We start from the raw sequence: 18,211 nt of genomic DNA, 5'->3' as shown, positions 1-18,211 counted from the left end.
GTCATGGTTTGAATGCAGTGGTCCAAACCTCACTTAAATACATCAATCCTGTGGAGTCAGTAGTGCCACTAAACAGGAGGAAGAGCAGTTTTCTGGACTTCTGAAAAGACAACAGGCATATAATAGATCAAAGCACATAAGAATTTGGCTGCAGAAATGCTGAACAGAAACATTTGTCAGAAAGGCATGATCATAGCAATGCCTGCCTTTGGAACAAGCACCAGGCAGTACTCACCAGATGAGGATAGCGTGGAGGAGATGGCAGATTTCCATCCAAACGGAAAAGATCTGCTGGCTGTGAATTCTTTGCTCTCCCCCTAATCCTTGAAATAAACACGAAGACACAGAAATGAAGTTAAATGTTATTTATTGGATTAATCCATCCTTGCAAAGAGAGGGATTGTGTTTGTTTGAGAAATGGGAGTGGGGATGGGATCTGACTTCTAGAGCTGACTCATTGCCAGATGAGTCAAAGGAGATGCTCTCCTCCATGCAGCCAAGTCACTCTGCTGATATATTTTCTCCAACATCTTTGGCAGGCGAATAATACATACAATGGGCAGGTTAAGCTGCACCACCCATCAGATTGCTCTGGATCATTACAATACAATATCTGGGTGTCCAGAGGATTCGGGGCTTAAATAGCAGCTGTGCTTGGCATGTATCTCGGCAGGCTTTGTCTAAGGAAAATAAACCTCTTTCTGGGATGTAGTTCTTCCAATCCGAGATTAGTCCTGTAACTGGAGCTTAATGGCCTGTGTTTGCTGAAATTCAGGTGGATCCAGCTGTGATTCCTCAATGGAATGGGGCAAAGAAAGTGGGTTTTGGCAGTACAGAACTGAGGAGCTTTGTGCCACCAATGTGTATGTGTGTGTGTGTGACAGAGAGAGGACTGGACAGAGACGCCTTATTCATTAGATGTCCCAAGGGCTCCTTGTGGGTGAACACACTGACTGGAGTGTATGCTTAATCTTGAAGTTCTATGGATACAGAAGATTCTGCTAGAGTCCAAGCTTGTATAATGCGAATCGGTTTTAATGCAATGTAAGACAAGTACCAACTAACTCAGCAGAGGCACAGAAGGCAAGATGATGAGATTCTGTGGCAATCATACAGTTTATTAATGACTGAAGCACAGTGAAGCAGGGAGAGGGAGTAGCCTCAGCTCCCTTTTCCTCTTCCATTTCCAACTCCACCACTCCCTCTCCTCCACAACCAGTCAAAGCAAGTAGTTCTCCTTCCAGCTTGTTCATGAGCATTACTGGAAATCTTTAGAAACATTTTACCCTTTTTATTATAAATTTAACAGTTCAATATTGTGGGGAGGGGATTCAAACTAACATGTTGTGTTTTTTGTGTTGGTGCTCAACTGTTTTCCTGTTTTTCTTTCTTCCCATTGATGTCAGATGCATGTACTGTAAGTAACTTTACTAAGAACTTCTGTTGTTTTCTTATACTGTGATACTAACACAATAACATGTTAACGTAATTACTGCAGTCAGTATGAATCTAGCCGTTGGAGTAAAGCTGTTTCTCAGCCAGGTTGGGGTCTGGAATGCATTATGCTCCTTTTCCATTATTCTTAATGGGACAATTACACTGTCCCAGTGTGGCTTTCTGTAATGCAGCAGTCTTCACAAACAGCTATGGCTTTCTGGCAGGACTAGATGTATGTTGCTCTAGGAAGGAAGGTGTTCTGCTCAGGTATAACGAGAGCTGATTGTGTACTGCAAAGGAAACTTAATCGTGGCACTATGTCTGCCTCAGCTCTGGATTGCACTGTAAATTAATCTGTGAACACCTATTATTCCGTCAACATATATCTTTCAGTTAGCAATGGAGTAAATATGTCCTTTGAAGATTAAACATCAGGTTTCTGGGGACCACAGGGACTGAAAAACACCAAGCGCTGTTTTCAGAGGAGGTGCAGTTGTTCTTCGCTGTTTTATGTTTTGTTTTAGGATCCATTGGTTTCTTTTGAAAATTTTGCGGGATAAAAAAGTCTATTTATTAAAAATTAAATATAAAGACACTTCCAATTTGGAGATATAAAAATAGAAATAGTTTTTCTTGGTGAGTGTCTGAAATGGGGCTGGGGGCTACAAAGTATGCAGATATTTCATAATTATGTGGATTGAACCGTTCTAGAACTTTTAAAATCTTCTCACCTTTGAAACAGATTCTTTTAGGTCACAGTGATAGGCCTTGGCCCAGGTTTCTTGGAATGCAACCTGAAGCTCATTCTGTAGGAACATTTCAGCGGGAGCAACACATATTTCAGTAGTTCTTGTTCAGAGAAAGAAGGTTATTGTGGGTGTGGATTCAATTGTAACTTCCATGTGCAGAATGCTCTGGTTGATTCTGTGATTCCTAAATGGTCCCATCTGGTGATTTGGGATGGGGATGAGGAAAATATTTTTAAAAACCGTCTTGAGATCACTCAAAAACTGTTCAACTTCTAGACAAATGTTGAAAATGAAAATGCAGGTTCAGAACAACAAAGCCTCTCCTTTAGGTGCACACATACACACTTTAAAAAACTGAAAGTGGATTCAGTTGTTGCGAGGTCTTTATTTAACTTACGTGAGTTATTAGTAGAAATGCCTTCTGCAACAAAGCAGCTTTCCTTTTCCAGATACTCCACATGAGTCCCCCCAGCCCCGTGCCATCCAGCCAGGATCCAATTTTGTGGTAGAGTTCCCCCCCCCCCCCAAAATGTGGTGATGCAAAGCTATGATGTCTAACTACACCTCACTAGCCTCCAGAGAATGAAGTTGAGTATGCCTTTTGAAACTGAATCAATGGAAGTGCCTTTAAACCTTGGGTTGGCAGCAATGATCCTTGGGGTACTCTTCTCCTTTCAGAATGATGCAGGAGGACAGCGAGTGCTCGTTAATAAGTGGAGCACCTTCAACAAGGCTCGACTGGTGTGTTCTGTCCCAGGACCAGATGGCATAGACACGTACTTTGATGAACTGGGTAAGAGGGATTTTGAGCCTCCTGAGACTGTTTGGTTTTTATAAGCGCGGCTCCTCAGCTTTTTAGTTGGAAGTCAAGATCTACCTCTAGGGACTTTTCTTAACAATAAAAAATACTATTACCGTTGTTGACCAACCATTCCTTTATGAGGTTAGTGGCCCCAAATAGTTAGCTGATGTTTCCTCAGTAGTTATTGATGGTTAAAGAATGGCCTCCTGATAGCTCTGTTCAGGAACTCATGAGAATGTGAAGGAGGTGACTGTCCCCATCGTATCGGAGAAGGCACATAAATGTATAGATAAGTCAGAGAGAGAAGTGGACAGCTCTGGAATGGCTGAAGTGCCTGTTGGGGGGGGGAGGCTCTTTTTCTGTGGGAACATGATATGGGGTAGTGGACCTGCTGACTAGTAGGAGTGCTTTTTGTTTGTACTTTCGCTCTGCTTTTATAGTTATAAATTAAGAAAATGTTACAAAAAGTGTTAAGTCTCCAGAGCCCTCTCATCCAAGGGGAACCAACCTTGCTAGTCTTGCCAGTAGACCCCTTCTAGCACAAGGAAGTGGGGAGCATGTTACACTAACAGCATAGTAGAGAAATCCCTAAATGATAGGTTGAGATCTACTGATGTGTTGTGACCTGAAACTGGCTTCTAGATGGGCCACTGCTTTGCAGATATTAGGGGCTGGGAGCAGTGTGTCCAAACCAAGACACTTGGATTACGCCAAGGCATCAGTTTGTTCTCATTAGTAGGATGTTTGGAAATTGCTGCCACAGACCAGAAGGTTCTCTCCATCAGTTGCCTCTGGTGCCAGAAGCCATAATCACTTCCAGCAATGACTCCACTAATGTGCATCATAAGCACAACAGAAAGGAATAATTGACTGGAACAGTGTCTTAGATTCCTGGAATATGCATATGGGTAACCTCACAATAGTAGATGTTCAGAAAGTATGCCGAGGGAGTGGGTCCATTAAATGTTCTGAACTATGTTTCCCTTAAACAGAGGATGTCTTTCTCCTGAGGACAAAAGATGGGAAGAATCCAGAGGTATATGCACTATTTAGCACTATCAGGTAAGACGTCTGCTTTCCTTGTTTGATCCTCTGTACTCCTTGTTGATAAATGCTGACTTTTAAAATTAACTTCTCTGTTCTTCAATTGCATAATTTTGTAAGGACAAGTAGTATCCCATTAGGAACTTGCAGGAAGAAGTGGTGCTAGGAGGGGGAGGAGACTTCTCTTTTCTTCCTGTTCCTCCCAGGATTTCCACTGGAGACACGTGGTTCTGAAAAGAGACTCACAGTAGCCTTGCCTGGACTGTAAGAAGGGTTTGGAGCAGAAGGAGGGTTGAGCTTGCTCCCCATGCTCTTTGACTCTGATGTCATTGCAAGTTAGGCCTTGAACCCATCATAAGGGTGCTCAGTGGCTGAAGGAAGGGAGAGAATATTTATTTCCTTTCGGCTACCTGAACACAGCTGAGGGCTGTCCTTGTATATTGTCCTTGGCTTCCAGGAGGCTAGTGTGCACAGACAAACTTCATCTTGGGGCAAGTTGGGAAGGAGTCTTGTGGGGAAGCAGAAGACAGACATAAGGGTGGAAGAGAACCATAGAATTGGAAAGGGCTTTGCAGGCCATCTAGTCCAATCCCCTTCTCAATGCAGGATTAGCCTAGAGCATCCCAGATGAATTTGTCCAGCTGCTGCTTAAGGACTGCCAGGGAGGGGGAGCTCACCACCTTCCTAGGTAGCTGATTCCACTATTGAACAACTTTTATTGTAACCTTTTTTCCTAATATTCACTTGGAACCCCTCTGCCCATTGTTGTGAGTCCCATCTTCTGCTGCCAACAGGAACTCTAAGTGACAGTGCTCCAAATGTTTAAAGAGAGCAGTAATGTCCCCTGCACTCTCCTCTTCTCCAGACCAAACAGTCCCCTCAGCCATTCCTCATGGGGCTTGGTCCTCATGGCCCTTGATCATCCTTCTCTCTCTCTGCACCTGCTCCATTCTGTCCACATTCTTTTTGAAGTGATGTCTCTAGAACTGTTCACAATGCTCCAGGTGAGGCCTGACCAATTCAGTGTATAGGAGGACGATGGCATCTCACGATATGGATATTATGCCTCTGTTGATACACTTTAAGATTGCATTAGCCTTTTTTGTCACTGCATCACCCTGGTTGCTCATATTTCACTTACTGTCCACCCATACTCCAAGATTTTGTTTTTTATGTGTATGCATATGCAGAAAGAAAGTGACAAAGTAATAGAAGGCTGTATAAGTATCCTTAACTGTTCAATATTTCCCCTTTCTTGATGTTTGGCTCTGTTTATTTCTTGTGCTGATTTGTGTTTAATTGATCTTGTCTGTAAATATGGAAATAAAGTTACTATAACAATGCCAAGTTTTGCATTCTGAAGGAAACAGACTCTTAGGAGGTTGGTTCTGAACCTCTCCAACAATAGAAAGCATTATTAATACACATGTATCACATGCCTTATCATACTATTATATGGTCTGAAATGGGACAGTTATAGAAAGACAGCATGATCTATCTAGGTGTTGTACACATAAGCATGCTTTGTTGTAGGTATTTTAAACTCAAATAATTGCTTGTGCAAGTTGGGCTCTGCATACATAGATCTCATCCAGTGATTGTGCAGAACTCTGGTTAGCAAACCAGCAACAGTGTTGACCAGCTCTTGGGGCAGGGGAGTGGAGTGGCTGGGTTTTGAGTTCTGCTGTTAAACAGCTGATTGAAATAGTCCTGCTGGGGTAGTGTGCATGCAGCTCTGGCTATTGGACAAGCATTGAGCAGGTTAATGGCAGTAAATGTGAATATTGTTACAACTCAGAATAAATGCCTTTAAAATTTATTATTACAGTTAAAGTGAAGAGCTTCAAGGAAGCAGAGAGGTCACCAAACCAAGTGACTTCAGTGGGACTAGACCAGTCTCATTAACAAGTGATGTTTCTTCTGAATCAACAAATGCCTTATGCATTAGTTGTGATTGCAGCCTAACCAAATTAGGAACCGAGAACAGCGTGGTCTGCATATTCAGCAGGATGAGCTGGCAGAACTCTACATAACTTCAAGACTAATTTCCTTACTCTCTCTCATGTCAAAACTCACTGCAAATAAAAAGTTAGTCTAGCTTCACAAATGATGTTCTTGTTTTCCACTTAAAGGGAATTTTGAAAATATAATCCATCACCTGTACTCTGGAGTGGTACAGTCTGCTCAGTCATTTCCTTACCAACTCATTTTGCCGCACTGGCAGACTGGGCCTCAGTCTCACTGACGGCTATGTTTTGTTTTCAACATGTCAGCCAAACTCAGTTTTGTTGGGTTAGGTACCCACCGCTCCGTATGTTGCATTTAAGACAATTTAAATGGAGTTCACCCAATAGACTCTAACTGTACCCAAACATCTCCCATTTCAGCAATGTCTTCCAAGGGTTTGCTGTCTGTGTATACCGTATGGCAGACATCTGGGAGGTTTTCAATGGGCCATTTGCCCATAAAGATGGGCCTGACCATCAGTGGGCAGCTTATGAGGGCAAGGTGCCCTATCCAAGGCCGGGAGTAGTAAGTATACCTATTTTGAAAAATATACTTGCATGCTGAAAGAGAAGATGCATGTAGGGTATAGCCTCATGATGCACTTTTCAAACATTGCAGTCCATGCATACCAAGAAACCAGTAACTGGGCATAGGTCCTCTTGATATGCATGACTGCCTTGGTGTCTGGTAAAGGCATTTTGTAGGTTTTCAGCTTTGGTGCATGCAGACTCAGAATCCTGAGAATCAAGGTTTAGTGACTCATGAATAGAGCTTTATGCACTTTCAAAATTGTGTGTTGCCTTTTTCAGACAACATGGCAACTATGTATATCAGGAAAATGTCAGGTAGTGCACACTCCTGATCAGCATAGTTGACTCCCAGTAGATGCAGTCTTAACATCTGAATGGGCTATTCATTGCAGGGCATTTAATAGAATCATAGAGTTGGAAGAGACTCCAAGGGCCATCAAGTCCAACCCCCTGCAATGCAGGAGCACACAATCAAATCACCCCTGACAGACGGCCATCCAGCCTCTCTTTAAAAACCTCCAAAGAAGGAGACTCCACCACACTCAGAGGTGCATTCCACTGTCAAACAGCCCTTACTGTCAGGAAGTTTTTCCTGATGTTTAGGTGGACTCTCTTCTCCTTCAACTTGAACCCATGATACCTGGTCCTAGTCTCTGGAGCTGCAGAAAACAAGCTTGCTCCCTCATCAACATGACATCCCTTCAAATATCTAAACATGGCTATCATGTCACCTCTTAACCTTCTCTTCACCAAACTAAACATACCCCGCTCCCTAAGTCTCTCCTCTTAAGGCATGGATTCCTGACCTTTTACCATTTGGTTGCCCTCCTCTGAACCTGTTCCAGTTTATCAGAGGAGGGCAACCAAAATGGTAAAAGGTCTGGAATACATGCCCTACGAGGAGAGATGTGGAGAGCTGGGTTTTTCTCAATGTGAATTCTTAGTAGACTTCTTTTGCGAGTTAGTTAAATGGTACAATGTGTTCTTCGTTGTTCTTTTTGTTGTCTGTTTGAAGTTGTCAGACAATAGATTCAGGATGGACAGCATGAAGTACATCTTTATTCAGGATGGACAGCATGAAGTACATCTTTATTCAATGAGTAATTAAACTGTGGGATTCTCTGCCAGTGGATGTAGTAATGGCCATGAGTGTAGACAGCTTTAAAAGGGAATTAGACAAATTCATGGAACATAAGCCATCTATGGCTATTAGTCATAGTGACTAAAGGGAACCTCTGAATACCAGTGGTAGGAGGCAACATCAGGAGAAGGCCTTGGTCTGTTTGCTGGCCTGTCAGGATAACTGGTTGGCCCCTGTGTGAACCAGGGTGCTGGACAAGATGGACTGTTGGCTTGACCCAGCAAGAATCTCTTCCAGAATTACCAGTCTTCAAATGGGTCTTGGAGTTCTCCAGGAATTACACCTGACTACAGCAGTCCATTCCAGACTACAGGGGTCCAATCCCCTGGAGGAAATGGAAGTTTTGGAGGGCAACCTCTAGGACATTAATACCCATTATTGCAGTTATCCTCTCCCCAAAGTTCACCCTCTCCAGGGAGCTACCCCCAAATCTCCAGGAATTTCTCTGAGGTGGAGTTGGCAACCCTGCTCTTTTCATGTTCGGTGCACTCCATTCTAACACTTCATTCCCTTGCCTTTTTTCATCCATTTGTAAATCAGAGCTTAATTTTCAGTTAAATGTACAGAAGACTGCTGCCATAAATACTGCAGAGCTACTTGGCAATTAATGACTAGCAGTGTTTTATGGTTTAGGAGATGTGGGGTTTAACTGTAAACTCCTTTCAAATGAACAAACAAATTAACCTTAGGGGTGGAATCTAGGTTAATAAAGAAAAATACCCCATTGATTTACAGGCAGTCAAGCATCCATGAGCTGGCTAAGTGTTTCTTTGGCAGAGCTGTAGGAGGACTCATGCAAGGCCATAATTCAGTTTGAAAGTTAGAATTGGCTAGATTTGCATTCCCAGATTTTTGGTCAAGAAGCTGATGTTTCTGATCTGCACTCCCAAACCCAGATGATGCTAGAATGCCTCCCCTTCTCTCCCAGTCAGAGAGGTGCCTCAAAAGACAGAGGTGTGTTCCAAGAGCAGCCACAATCAAACAAAAGCAATACTTATGTCCTCAAAGGCTCTGCTTTCAAGACTGTAAAAGCCAGCACAAAGGATGGGATTACATTTGAAACATTAAAAGTTTTCAACATGAATTAGATATTTTCAGTTATGAGTATGTGAGACATAATTAAACATTTAAGTAATTTCTTTGAGCCTGTATTTGGGCCTGTGCTGTTTGGGTAATGATCTCCTACGGTGATGTTTTCAGGGGCTTCTAACTGGTTATTAGTTAGAGAAGGGGTGCTGAACTAGAGGGATCTTTAGTCTCATCCAGTAAACCCATTCTGATTTTTTCCTTACTGGATTTTTATGGTGTTTGCTTATCTTGCTGCCTTCCCTTCTCCTCCTTGCTACCAGTGCCCCAGCAAAACTACCAACCAGCCAAGCCGGCAATACTCCTCCACCAAGGATTACCCTGATGAGGTTCTTCACTTTGCACGTGCCCATCCGCTGATGAGCAAACCTGTGTACCCGCTGCATCGTCAGCCTGTGCTGGTGAAAACCAACTTGGAGCACCGCCTACGACAGATAGTGGTGGACCGCGTGGAAGCTGAAGATGGGCAGTATGACGTCATGTTCATTGGCACAGGTGTAATGTTGAACGCTGATAACGAAGGGTGTTAGGACTTAGGACTGCTGGGAGTGCTGCATGTTTTGAGCCTGGAGATCCTCCTCAGATATGTGGGGCTGATTGTGATTATGAGTTAAAGGCATTTCTTTCTCTAAATTACTTTTGCATGTTTTTGGAGGCGGGGGAAGCTTGGCACTGAAAACAGGGTCTGGACAAAGTGGGTGAAGTGAAACCTGATAAATGTGGGGTAGAACGTTGAACACTGCAGCAAATACTTCCATTTTCTGACAGAACTGTGTCAAGTGTTTCTCAAGTATTTATTCATCACTAGGTTAAATTTTCAGTTCTCCCACTATTTACATTTTAATGTGTGAGTGTTTATCTTTTTAAAAACTTTATATTGCTAAAGTGATATAACAACCACCATTCTTTTTTTTTAAGCCCTCAAAAAGCACTTCAGAAGTGGTGGTGGAGGGGGTAGGAAACATCCAGTACAAGAGGATACAGTGGGGAAGTGACACTGATCTGGGAAACGGAGATTCAAAAATTTGCCACTTCTCATCTTCACACAGTGTGCAAAACCCATTTTCATTATGATCATCCCCAAAGAATGTAATAAAAGCAGGTTTGGAGAAGAGAACGCTGAGGTCAGGCCAAAGACAAGCTGAGTACTACTGAGAAATAATGTTGTCTGGATGGTCCACAAAAAAATCCTCTTATTGTTTGTCAGCAAAACTAGACCTATTCTGTGTGGAAGTAGCCCATACTGGGTTTTTTTGTTTAGGTGCAAGCAAAATAAAGTGTTTTAAGATCCAAAGTTGGAGAGAAGGGAGCAGAAGACTTTTAAAAGACTGTCCAGTCCCAAGGAGCCGGTGAAAGTCTATTTTTCCTCTGTGACAAGAGACCCTCTTTTTTCAGAAATAATATTGCCTTTCCACTGAATAAATAAGGGAAAAAGTGTCCACAGTCGAGAAGAGAAGTCATCTCTTCTTAATCTCCAGGATGATGCTTTATGCTTTACATTCGTATATTTCAGTGGTGGCAAACCTTTGGCACTCCAGATGTTATGGACTACAATTGGCCATGCTGGCAGGGGCTGATGGGAATTGTAGTCCATAACATCTGGAGTGCCAAAGGTTCGCCACCACTAGTATTTCTTTTGGCATGACATGATTGTCAAGGGCCCACTATGCATGGAAGCTTACCTAGGAGCAGTTCTCTATGCAGTGGGCTTGTAATGGGTTCTCTTTGCAATCCTCTGTGTTCATGTAAGGAGGCACTCCTGCCATGGAGCTTTTTTGCAGAGAACTTTCGTGGCCTGATTCCGTTAACTCCACCCATCAAGTAATCTTTAAAGGCACAGATTTCATTATACCTGGTACTCAAGATTGCTGGCCTAGCCCTTTAAACTGCACTTATATCAATATTACTATTCCAAAAATAATCCCCGCCCCCCAATGAAAGAGGCAAAGCAATTTCCTGGACCACAGACTGCTAAAGAAGTGGATTGTTCTAGAGTTGATATTCTCTTCTCTTCCCCCTCGTCTCCTCTCCTCTCCCCTCCACACACATACACACATACTCCTGCTTCTGCTGCTGCTGGAAGACAGAGAAACTTGTTATTTCCAAGCACTCTCTGTTAGTATTACATTGATATCTTGATGTATCAATATGAGAATTAGAGGTGTGTGTGTGTTTTGGTTTAGCCTGTGCATGTGAGCTTCTTTTCTGTGACATGAAGCAGCCGACAGCATGGAAAGGGGTGGGGGGCAAGGGGAAAGGTGTGGATGGCTGTGGGAGGGAGTGGGAAGGCTGGCCATAGGAAAAGGGAAGATGTTCAGGGGCAAATCTGTGCTCACTTGCAAATGTGTCCTGTTCTGGTAGCAAAGGAAATTAACATTGTGCTAGAAGTAGTCTTGCTTGCTGCAAAGAGAATGGAAAGTGAAAGTGGGGCTTGTGGAAATAATGTCCGTATAAGAAATCTTGCCATGAAGGACATTCACACAGCATAATTGGCCAAGGAAAAGCTACTAGTCATCTATGTTTGTGAATATGTCTGTATGGAGTAGACAAGAACAGTTTGAAAAATAGACTTCTGCATCTAATCTGGATACTTGGAACCCAGAGAGATGATTCTGTTTTCAGTATGCTCTTTCTTCTTCCCACCACATAGATGCTGGCTCAGTACTGAAGGTCATAGCCCTTCAGAGAGGGAATTTTGCAGCAGTTGAAGAAGTAATTTTGGAAGAACTTCAAGTGTTTAAGGTGCAGTGAAAAAGCATCACATGGGCAAACTGTCATGCATCACATATAGAGAACCCTGTTGGTCACGTCATCATTACTTCATTGTACTTAGATGAGCAATCAGCTCAGGACAGAAATTTGCAGCTGTGGGATAGGGACAGGGATCACTTTGTGACATATTTTAGCTGAGAGGCCATTTCTGTTTCTCCCTTCAGGCGCCAGTTCCTATTACTGAGATGGAAATCTCCGTCAAGCGAGTAAGTAATGAATGGCTTCTCTACAAGACAGGAGTGGTGTGGGGAAACCACGGTGTAGAGAGGTGATGACTGACAACAGAACTACTGCAGATAATAGCAGTAGTGTGCAACAGGTTGTGTTGAAGAATGTTCTTTCCAAACTTACTGGCAAGGGGCTGTTTGCCTGATCACACCCACCTGCTTACCAGGAAAAAATGCCTGCTACTATGTGATAAGCATCAGCAGTTCAGAAGGAGAGAGAAAAAAAGCCATTGGCCCGAGGAACTAATTATACCTTACATTATTCTTGCATCCTTTTGATGCCTGTCAGTCAGATGTATATTGCAAATTCTGTGCTTAGATCTGTTTCTCAAGAGTGTGAGGCCCTGGTTTGAACCAGGCCTGTGGCACATGGGAAAAAGGATATGGGCATCTCTTCCATGCCATTTTTTTTAAACAGCCTTGATGAGCCGCCAGTTGCTATGTGGGGGAACTTACATATACTGATGGCCACATATGTTTCCCAAATATGGCAAAAAGTAACTCCCAGGAGAATTTCAGGTGAGGAAAACAATTGGGGGGCGTTGAAGCCCGTTTTCCCTGTGTGCCACTGCTCCAGTCCAGACCAAGTCTTTGTGTGCCTGGGAATTAAAGTCCCCAACCAGGACCTCCCAGTATATGTCTGAGTACATGTCTGACGGAAATGCATCTGGCAGTTGCAAGGACTTTATCACATGGGAATTAGCCCATAGTTACCTATCCCAGTGTTAGTTTTTCTTGGCAACAGCTCCTTGTTTTCCAAATATATTAAATCTCTCTGCTTCTGCAGCATGTGTTTAGATCTATAGAAGAGCCTATGTATTTATTCTTCTCCAATATTCAGTTTCTAAGATAATGTGCAGCAGTGGTTGAACTCTTATGCTTTGCTGTTTCTTGTGAATCACACCAATGTAGTATTTTGGTCCCAGCCTGCAGCAGGTATCCTTCACACCTCCAAACCAGAAACCCCTTTTTATCCCTGAATTCACATATAACTTTGCCCGGGTGCCTCTGCCATATTAATTTATGTCCCTGGATTCTCCACAGAGTTGGAAGTTCCCACATACATCTGTCAGTATTTTTCACTGTGCTTTAGATATTATAAATAAATATTACCAAATTTCTTTATAATGAATTGGGAATACGCCTAACATATTTATTTACTTCAATTATAAACTGCCTTTCTCCCCAGTGGACACCTAAAATGGATTACTTTGTTCTCCCCTCCTCCATTTTGTGCTTACAATAATCCTTGAGGGGTAGGTTAGGCTGGGAGTGTGTAAGTGGCCCAAGGTCACCCAGTGAGCTTTTATGGCAGAGCAGGGATTCAAACCTGGGTTTCCTGGAGTCTAGTCCACTTTACTACACCACATTGGTGTTGGAGTTTACTGCACAGAGAAGCGGCTAACACACTAATTAAAAATGCAAAAGGTAAATGTTCATTCGGAAGTACATTTAGGATAGGAAAGAGGGAGAGATAGCGTGCTGCTATCTTGCTAGCTAGGAAGAGTCTCTTTTTTAACTTCTGAGAAAAAGCAGGATTTTAGACTGGAGGATATCAGTCTAAGGACAGACAAGTGACCCAAAGGGACAGAGGGGTCACTAACTTTACAACCCTTTCTAACTGACCACTTGCCCGCCCCCTGCGGGGGTCTTCTCAGTTTCTTTGCACGTTAGACATTAATAATCAGTTATAATCAGATATTAATTATAACTGATAATAGGACTGGAACCCAGGTTTTTACAAGGGATTCAGGAGGAGTTTCTTCTGGAAAGAAGTATGTGCACTACCTCAGTTCTGATTCTCGTACTGTCTTGAGTAACAATTGAAAATTTTTGATTGGACAGTGAGATCTCATCAGTTTACGACTATGCCTATCCTTGCTTCCTTTGTTCTGACAGCAAATGATCTATGTGGCCTCCAAGGTGGGGGTTGCCCAAGTGAAACTGCATCGTTGTGAGACCTATGGCACAGCCTGTGCAGAGTGTTGCCTGGCACGGGATCCTTATTGTGCCTGGGATGGCCTCTCTTGCACCAGGTACCAAGCAGCAGGCAAGCGTCGCTTCCGTCGGCAAGACATCCGTAATGGGAACCCTGTGCACCAGTGCCTCGATCAGAATTTGACAGGTGAGAGAACTTGATCATACAAGCCCAGTCCAAAGGACTAGATAGAATGGGTCTGCTTGAGATGCAGGAAGGAAGATACATTCTACGTGGCTCTTGAAAACATGGGAAGGATTAAAATGCCAACAGCTGGGCTAGCTGGTATCAGCAGAAGCTATTATAGGCATGCCACACAGAAGCTTTTATATGCTTTGAAAAGGTCAATTCTCATATTTTTCCCAGTTATGGGAGATAAACTTTTAGTTTGAAATTCTGTTCTTAGCTGAAATATGGTGGCAACATGTCCACCAACCTCTCACATGTAAACTAGGGAGCAATCGATGATGGAACCTGCCCCTTTGTGAAATACGCATATCTCCCTTAATTCTTGGGCTTAATTTGGTATGAGAGCAGAGCAGGTAGCAGCCAATAAGGATCCCTGGAAGGACTGAAAGAGCCAGATTGAGGGCGAGGAGCAGGAGAGAGAAAAAGCTGTCAGCTCAGGCAAATACCTTCAAAGAAAGAGAAACTTAAGAGATCCTGTCTCAGAGCTTGCCTTGTATTTGAGCAGGAGATAGGAGTTTTAATTGGAAGAGAACCTGTCCCAGGAGGTGTTGGAAGTCTCAGAACCTGTCTTTTGTGATTAAGAAAGCTTAGCTTGAGAAAGACCGTCTTGAAGCCCCAATTTCTAAGGGAAACTAGTGATCGATTTGTGGTTTCTGAGAGGAGCAGCACTGATCCCTTGCAAGGGAAATGGAAGGCGTCTGCTGGCCATTGGTCTCTTATGCGGGCACTCATGTTTCCATAGTGGATGACTTTGACAACACGGAAGAAAAGGTGGTCTATGGGACAGAACACAACAGCACCTTCTTGGAGTGCATTCCGAAGTCTCCCCAGGCTACAGTGCAGTGGTTCGTGCACCGATCCCCAGAGGAGCTCAGAGATGAGGTGAGGTGGTGCCATTTCCCATTTTCTCAACTTTGTTGCATCTTTTCCAATAGGAAGTTTTTTTAAAAAATGATCTGAAGAGGAATTGTATCCTGTAATAAATCCATGTCAAATTCAATTACCTCACTGCTTCTTTTGGCGCCCTTTTTATCCCTGCCAGATGACACTTTTCCTGCCATGTGGTCCCAATAATGGGGAAAGCTTTATTATATTTGTATTTATTTGAAATATTTATCATCCACAGTCCTATCATGTTAGTTTCTATAGTTGCTGTTCCTTTTAGAGGCATGAAAGCCGAATCAATGAAAAGGTGGCTACCCTCGTGGCGCACCTTAAGGTTTATCCTTGCCTCACATTTTCCACGAACATCCAAATGTCCCTGTTCAGATAATGAAGCCCTCCTCTTTCTGCAGCCCAAGTAGACATTTCATTTTTTTTTCATGTATGTTTAAACACTGTTCACAACTTGGGGGATGGGGGAGGAGCTGATGGAGAGACAGTGGAGGGGTTGGAAGACATGCTTGCTGACAGGGTGAAGTGCTGCTGTCATCTTTGCAGCCCTCTCTTTGTCACCTGTCTTGCCTATCCTTTGAGGTGGTCTTTCAGTGAAGCAGCCAACTCCCCATCTTTCCCTGCCTCACCCCTTTGAATATTCCCTGCTCACACACACCAAAGAAGAACATAAGAACAAGCCTGCTGGATCAGACCAGAGTCCATCTAGTCCAGCACTCTGCTACTCGCAGTGGCCCACCAGATGCCTTTGGGAGCTCACATGCAGGAGGTGAAAGCAATGGCCTTCTGCGGCTGTTGCTCCCAATTACCTGGTCTGTTGAGGCATTTGCAATCTGAGATCAAGGAGGATCAAGATTGGTAGCCATACATCGACTTCTCCATAAATCTGTCCAAGCCCTTTTTAAAGCTATCCAGGTTAGTGGCCATCACCACCCCCTACGGCAGCAAATTCCAAACACAAATCATACGTTGCGTGAAGAAATGTTTCCTTTTACTAGTCCTACCCCCCCCCCCCCCCCCAGCATTTTCAATGTATGCCCCCTGGTTCTAGTAGTGTGAGAAAGAGAGAAAAATTTCTCTCTGTCAACTTTTTCTACTCCATGCATAATTTATAGACTTCAATCATATCCCCCCTCAGACGTCTCCTCTCCAAACTAAAGAGTCCCAAACGCTTCAGCCTCTCCTCATAAGGAAGGTGCTCCAATCCCTCAATCATCCTCATTGCCCTTCTCTGCACTTTTTCTATCTCCTCAACATCCTTTTTGAGATGTGGCGACCAGAGCTGAACACAGTACTCCAAGTGCGGTCGCACCACGGCTTTATATAAGGGCATGAAAATCTTTTGCAGTTTTATTATCAATTCCTTTCCTAATTATCCCCAGCATAAAGTTTGCCTTTTTTACAGCTGCCATGCATTGAGTTGACATTCCCATGGAACTATCAACTAAGACGCCCAAATCCCTTTCCTGGTCTGTGACTGATAGCACTGACCCTTGCAGCATGTATGTGAAGTTTGGATTTTTTGCCCCATGTGCATCACTTTACATTTTGCTACATTGAACTGCATTTGCCATTTCTGGGCCCACTCACCTAATTTATCAAGGTCCACTTGGAGCTCTTCGGAATCATTTGTGGTTCTCACCACCCTACATAGTTTGGTATCAGAAGCTTGGTACAGCAGTGTGAGTGTGTGTGTGTGTGTGTGTGTGTACACCTCAATGGGAAAGGAATGAGAGTGAGTTTGTAAAGGCATTGACAATGAGGTTTTGTCCCCTTGGCTTTCAAGTGTTCAGTGATGGGAATGGGTCTAACCAGATAGACTAGGTACTTATGTGTCTGTTAGTGTACAAATGCAAAATATAAGGCCCTGAAGCTGAGAAGGTGTGGATCTTTTCACAGGATCTCTCTGCAGATGCTTCAGTGCTGTTGAGAAGCGGGGAGGGGTTCCTGCTTCCTCAGAGCATCTTGGTGCATTCATGGACCTCTCTGGCCTTTCTTACCTTTTCTCGGGTCTTTTCCAAGACTGCTTTGCCCTAGAGTTTTGAAAAGGATCATAGTAAAGTCTGGATGGCAACTATTTTCCCCGACCCTGTCCCCACAGCAGCCATTTTTTCCTTCCACTATTTTAAAGCACTAGAATATAGTTGTATTGATATTCCAGTGTAACAATAGGTATAACTGAATTTTCAACTTTCATTTTTTTAATATAAGCTTCTAGCTCCTCTTATGGATATATAAGGAGAAAGACACATCGTTGCAATGGAAGGCGCTAGAAACTTTTTAAAAAAGATAGCTGTAAATTCAAAGAATCTGTTATACTAATTTTTGCAACATTATAATTATATCCTAGTGCCATTTTTTTCCATTGCAAAAGCCCTGGTGGCTCAGAGACAGGACTGCTGTTGCCAGGGGATTGAGGCAGGTACACCTGCCATGTAGAAGCCCTGTCACCATTGTACTTTATCAGCAGCCACTAGCAGTAATTGAGAAACCACAAAAGTCTTGGGAGAATCCTAGAGCGTTGCCCCATGTGCCATAAATTCACTTCCAGTTTTTTGTTGAAAGCGTTCAGCAACCCCGACTCCCTCCCATCAGCCTTTGAAGTGCTAGTAGGGAAGAGGGGGAATGGTTGGGAGGCCTCCTGCCATAGCAAGAGGTAGCTTGTTGTTACCTGAGGTGGCAAAGGAAAGTACACAGTTCTCCTGAAGGTTTCTAAAGAGGCTACAGATATTCCTAAAGTGACACTGGAGAGGAGATAGAATGTGTCATAATACCGCTGAATCATCCTACCCAGAAACTGACAAATTCATTCTCTTACTTCTGTTTGGCCTGTATTATGTCATACGCCTTTTATGTGCAATCACGCCTCCATTTTCCCTATCTATTTAGTTTCTGTGCTTTGTCTGCTTGTTGTAGCTTGAGGAGGAATTCTTAAATTAAACTGAAAGCAAAGAAACCCATGTTCCTGCTGTGTGAGGTCTCAACCTTCTTTTTCTAGAGTTTAGCAGGCCAAGGTAATTCCCAGGAAACTGGGTTGAAATGGTAAACTGGAAGAAGTGATAATAGTGTACATTTGTGGGATGTCTCTAGAGCAAAAGGGGCATAGCAGTCTCTCGCCAATAAACACAGCTGGTTTGCTGTTGTCAAAGACTGCTAAGAGCTAGTCAGAATTTGTTCTGGTATCGTACAGTGAGCAAAGCAGTGTCTGATCTCTCCCCAGCACCTCCCCCTTCACAAACCCTTCCAAAACTTTCTAAAGGACCACACAGAGCAATGGAATGTGCCATTCTTGCTGGGGCTCCTTGTTTCATATGCAAGACAAATAAATACAAGTCACTCATCAAAAAGGAAAGGA

The 18,211-nt window shown here is 43.3% G+C and overlaps 1 protein-coding gene across 2 annotated transcripts in view; it reads left to right on the top strand.

The window, feature by feature from the left end:
- SEMA3G (semaphorin 3G) overlaps nt 1–18,211 on the top strand; it is a 101,283-nt gene that overhangs the window by 79,175 nt on the left and 3,897 nt on the right. For both annotated transcript variants that reach the window (XM_048490611.1, XM_048490612.1), the window contains 8 exons: nt 2,865–2,979; nt 3,981–4,050; nt 6,420–6,564; nt 9,060–9,291; nt 11,447–11,538; nt 11,733–11,774; nt 13,695–13,920; nt 14,705–14,844. In XM_048490611.1, the coding sequence (XP_048346568.1) occupies nt 2,865–2,979; nt 3,981–4,050; nt 6,420–6,564; nt 9,060–9,291; nt 11,447–11,538; nt 11,733–11,774; nt 13,695–13,920; nt 14,705–14,844 (1,062 nt within the window). The remainder of the gene's footprint in view (nt 1–2,864; nt 2,980–3,980; nt 4,051–6,419; nt 6,565–9,059; nt 9,292–11,446; nt 11,539–11,732; nt 11,775–13,694; nt 13,921–14,704; nt 14,845–18,211) is intronic.

The sequence above is a fragment of the Sphaerodactylus townsendi genome, linkage group LG03 (genome assembly GCF_021028975.2).
Source record: "Sphaerodactylus townsendi isolate TG3544 linkage group LG03, MPM_Stown_v2.3, whole genome shotgun sequence".
In the NCBI taxonomy this organism is placed as follows: domain Eukaryota; kingdom Metazoa; phylum Chordata; class Lepidosauria; order Squamata; family Sphaerodactylidae; genus Sphaerodactylus; species Sphaerodactylus townsendi.
This window is presented reverse-complemented; position numbering and strand designations above follow the sequence as displayed.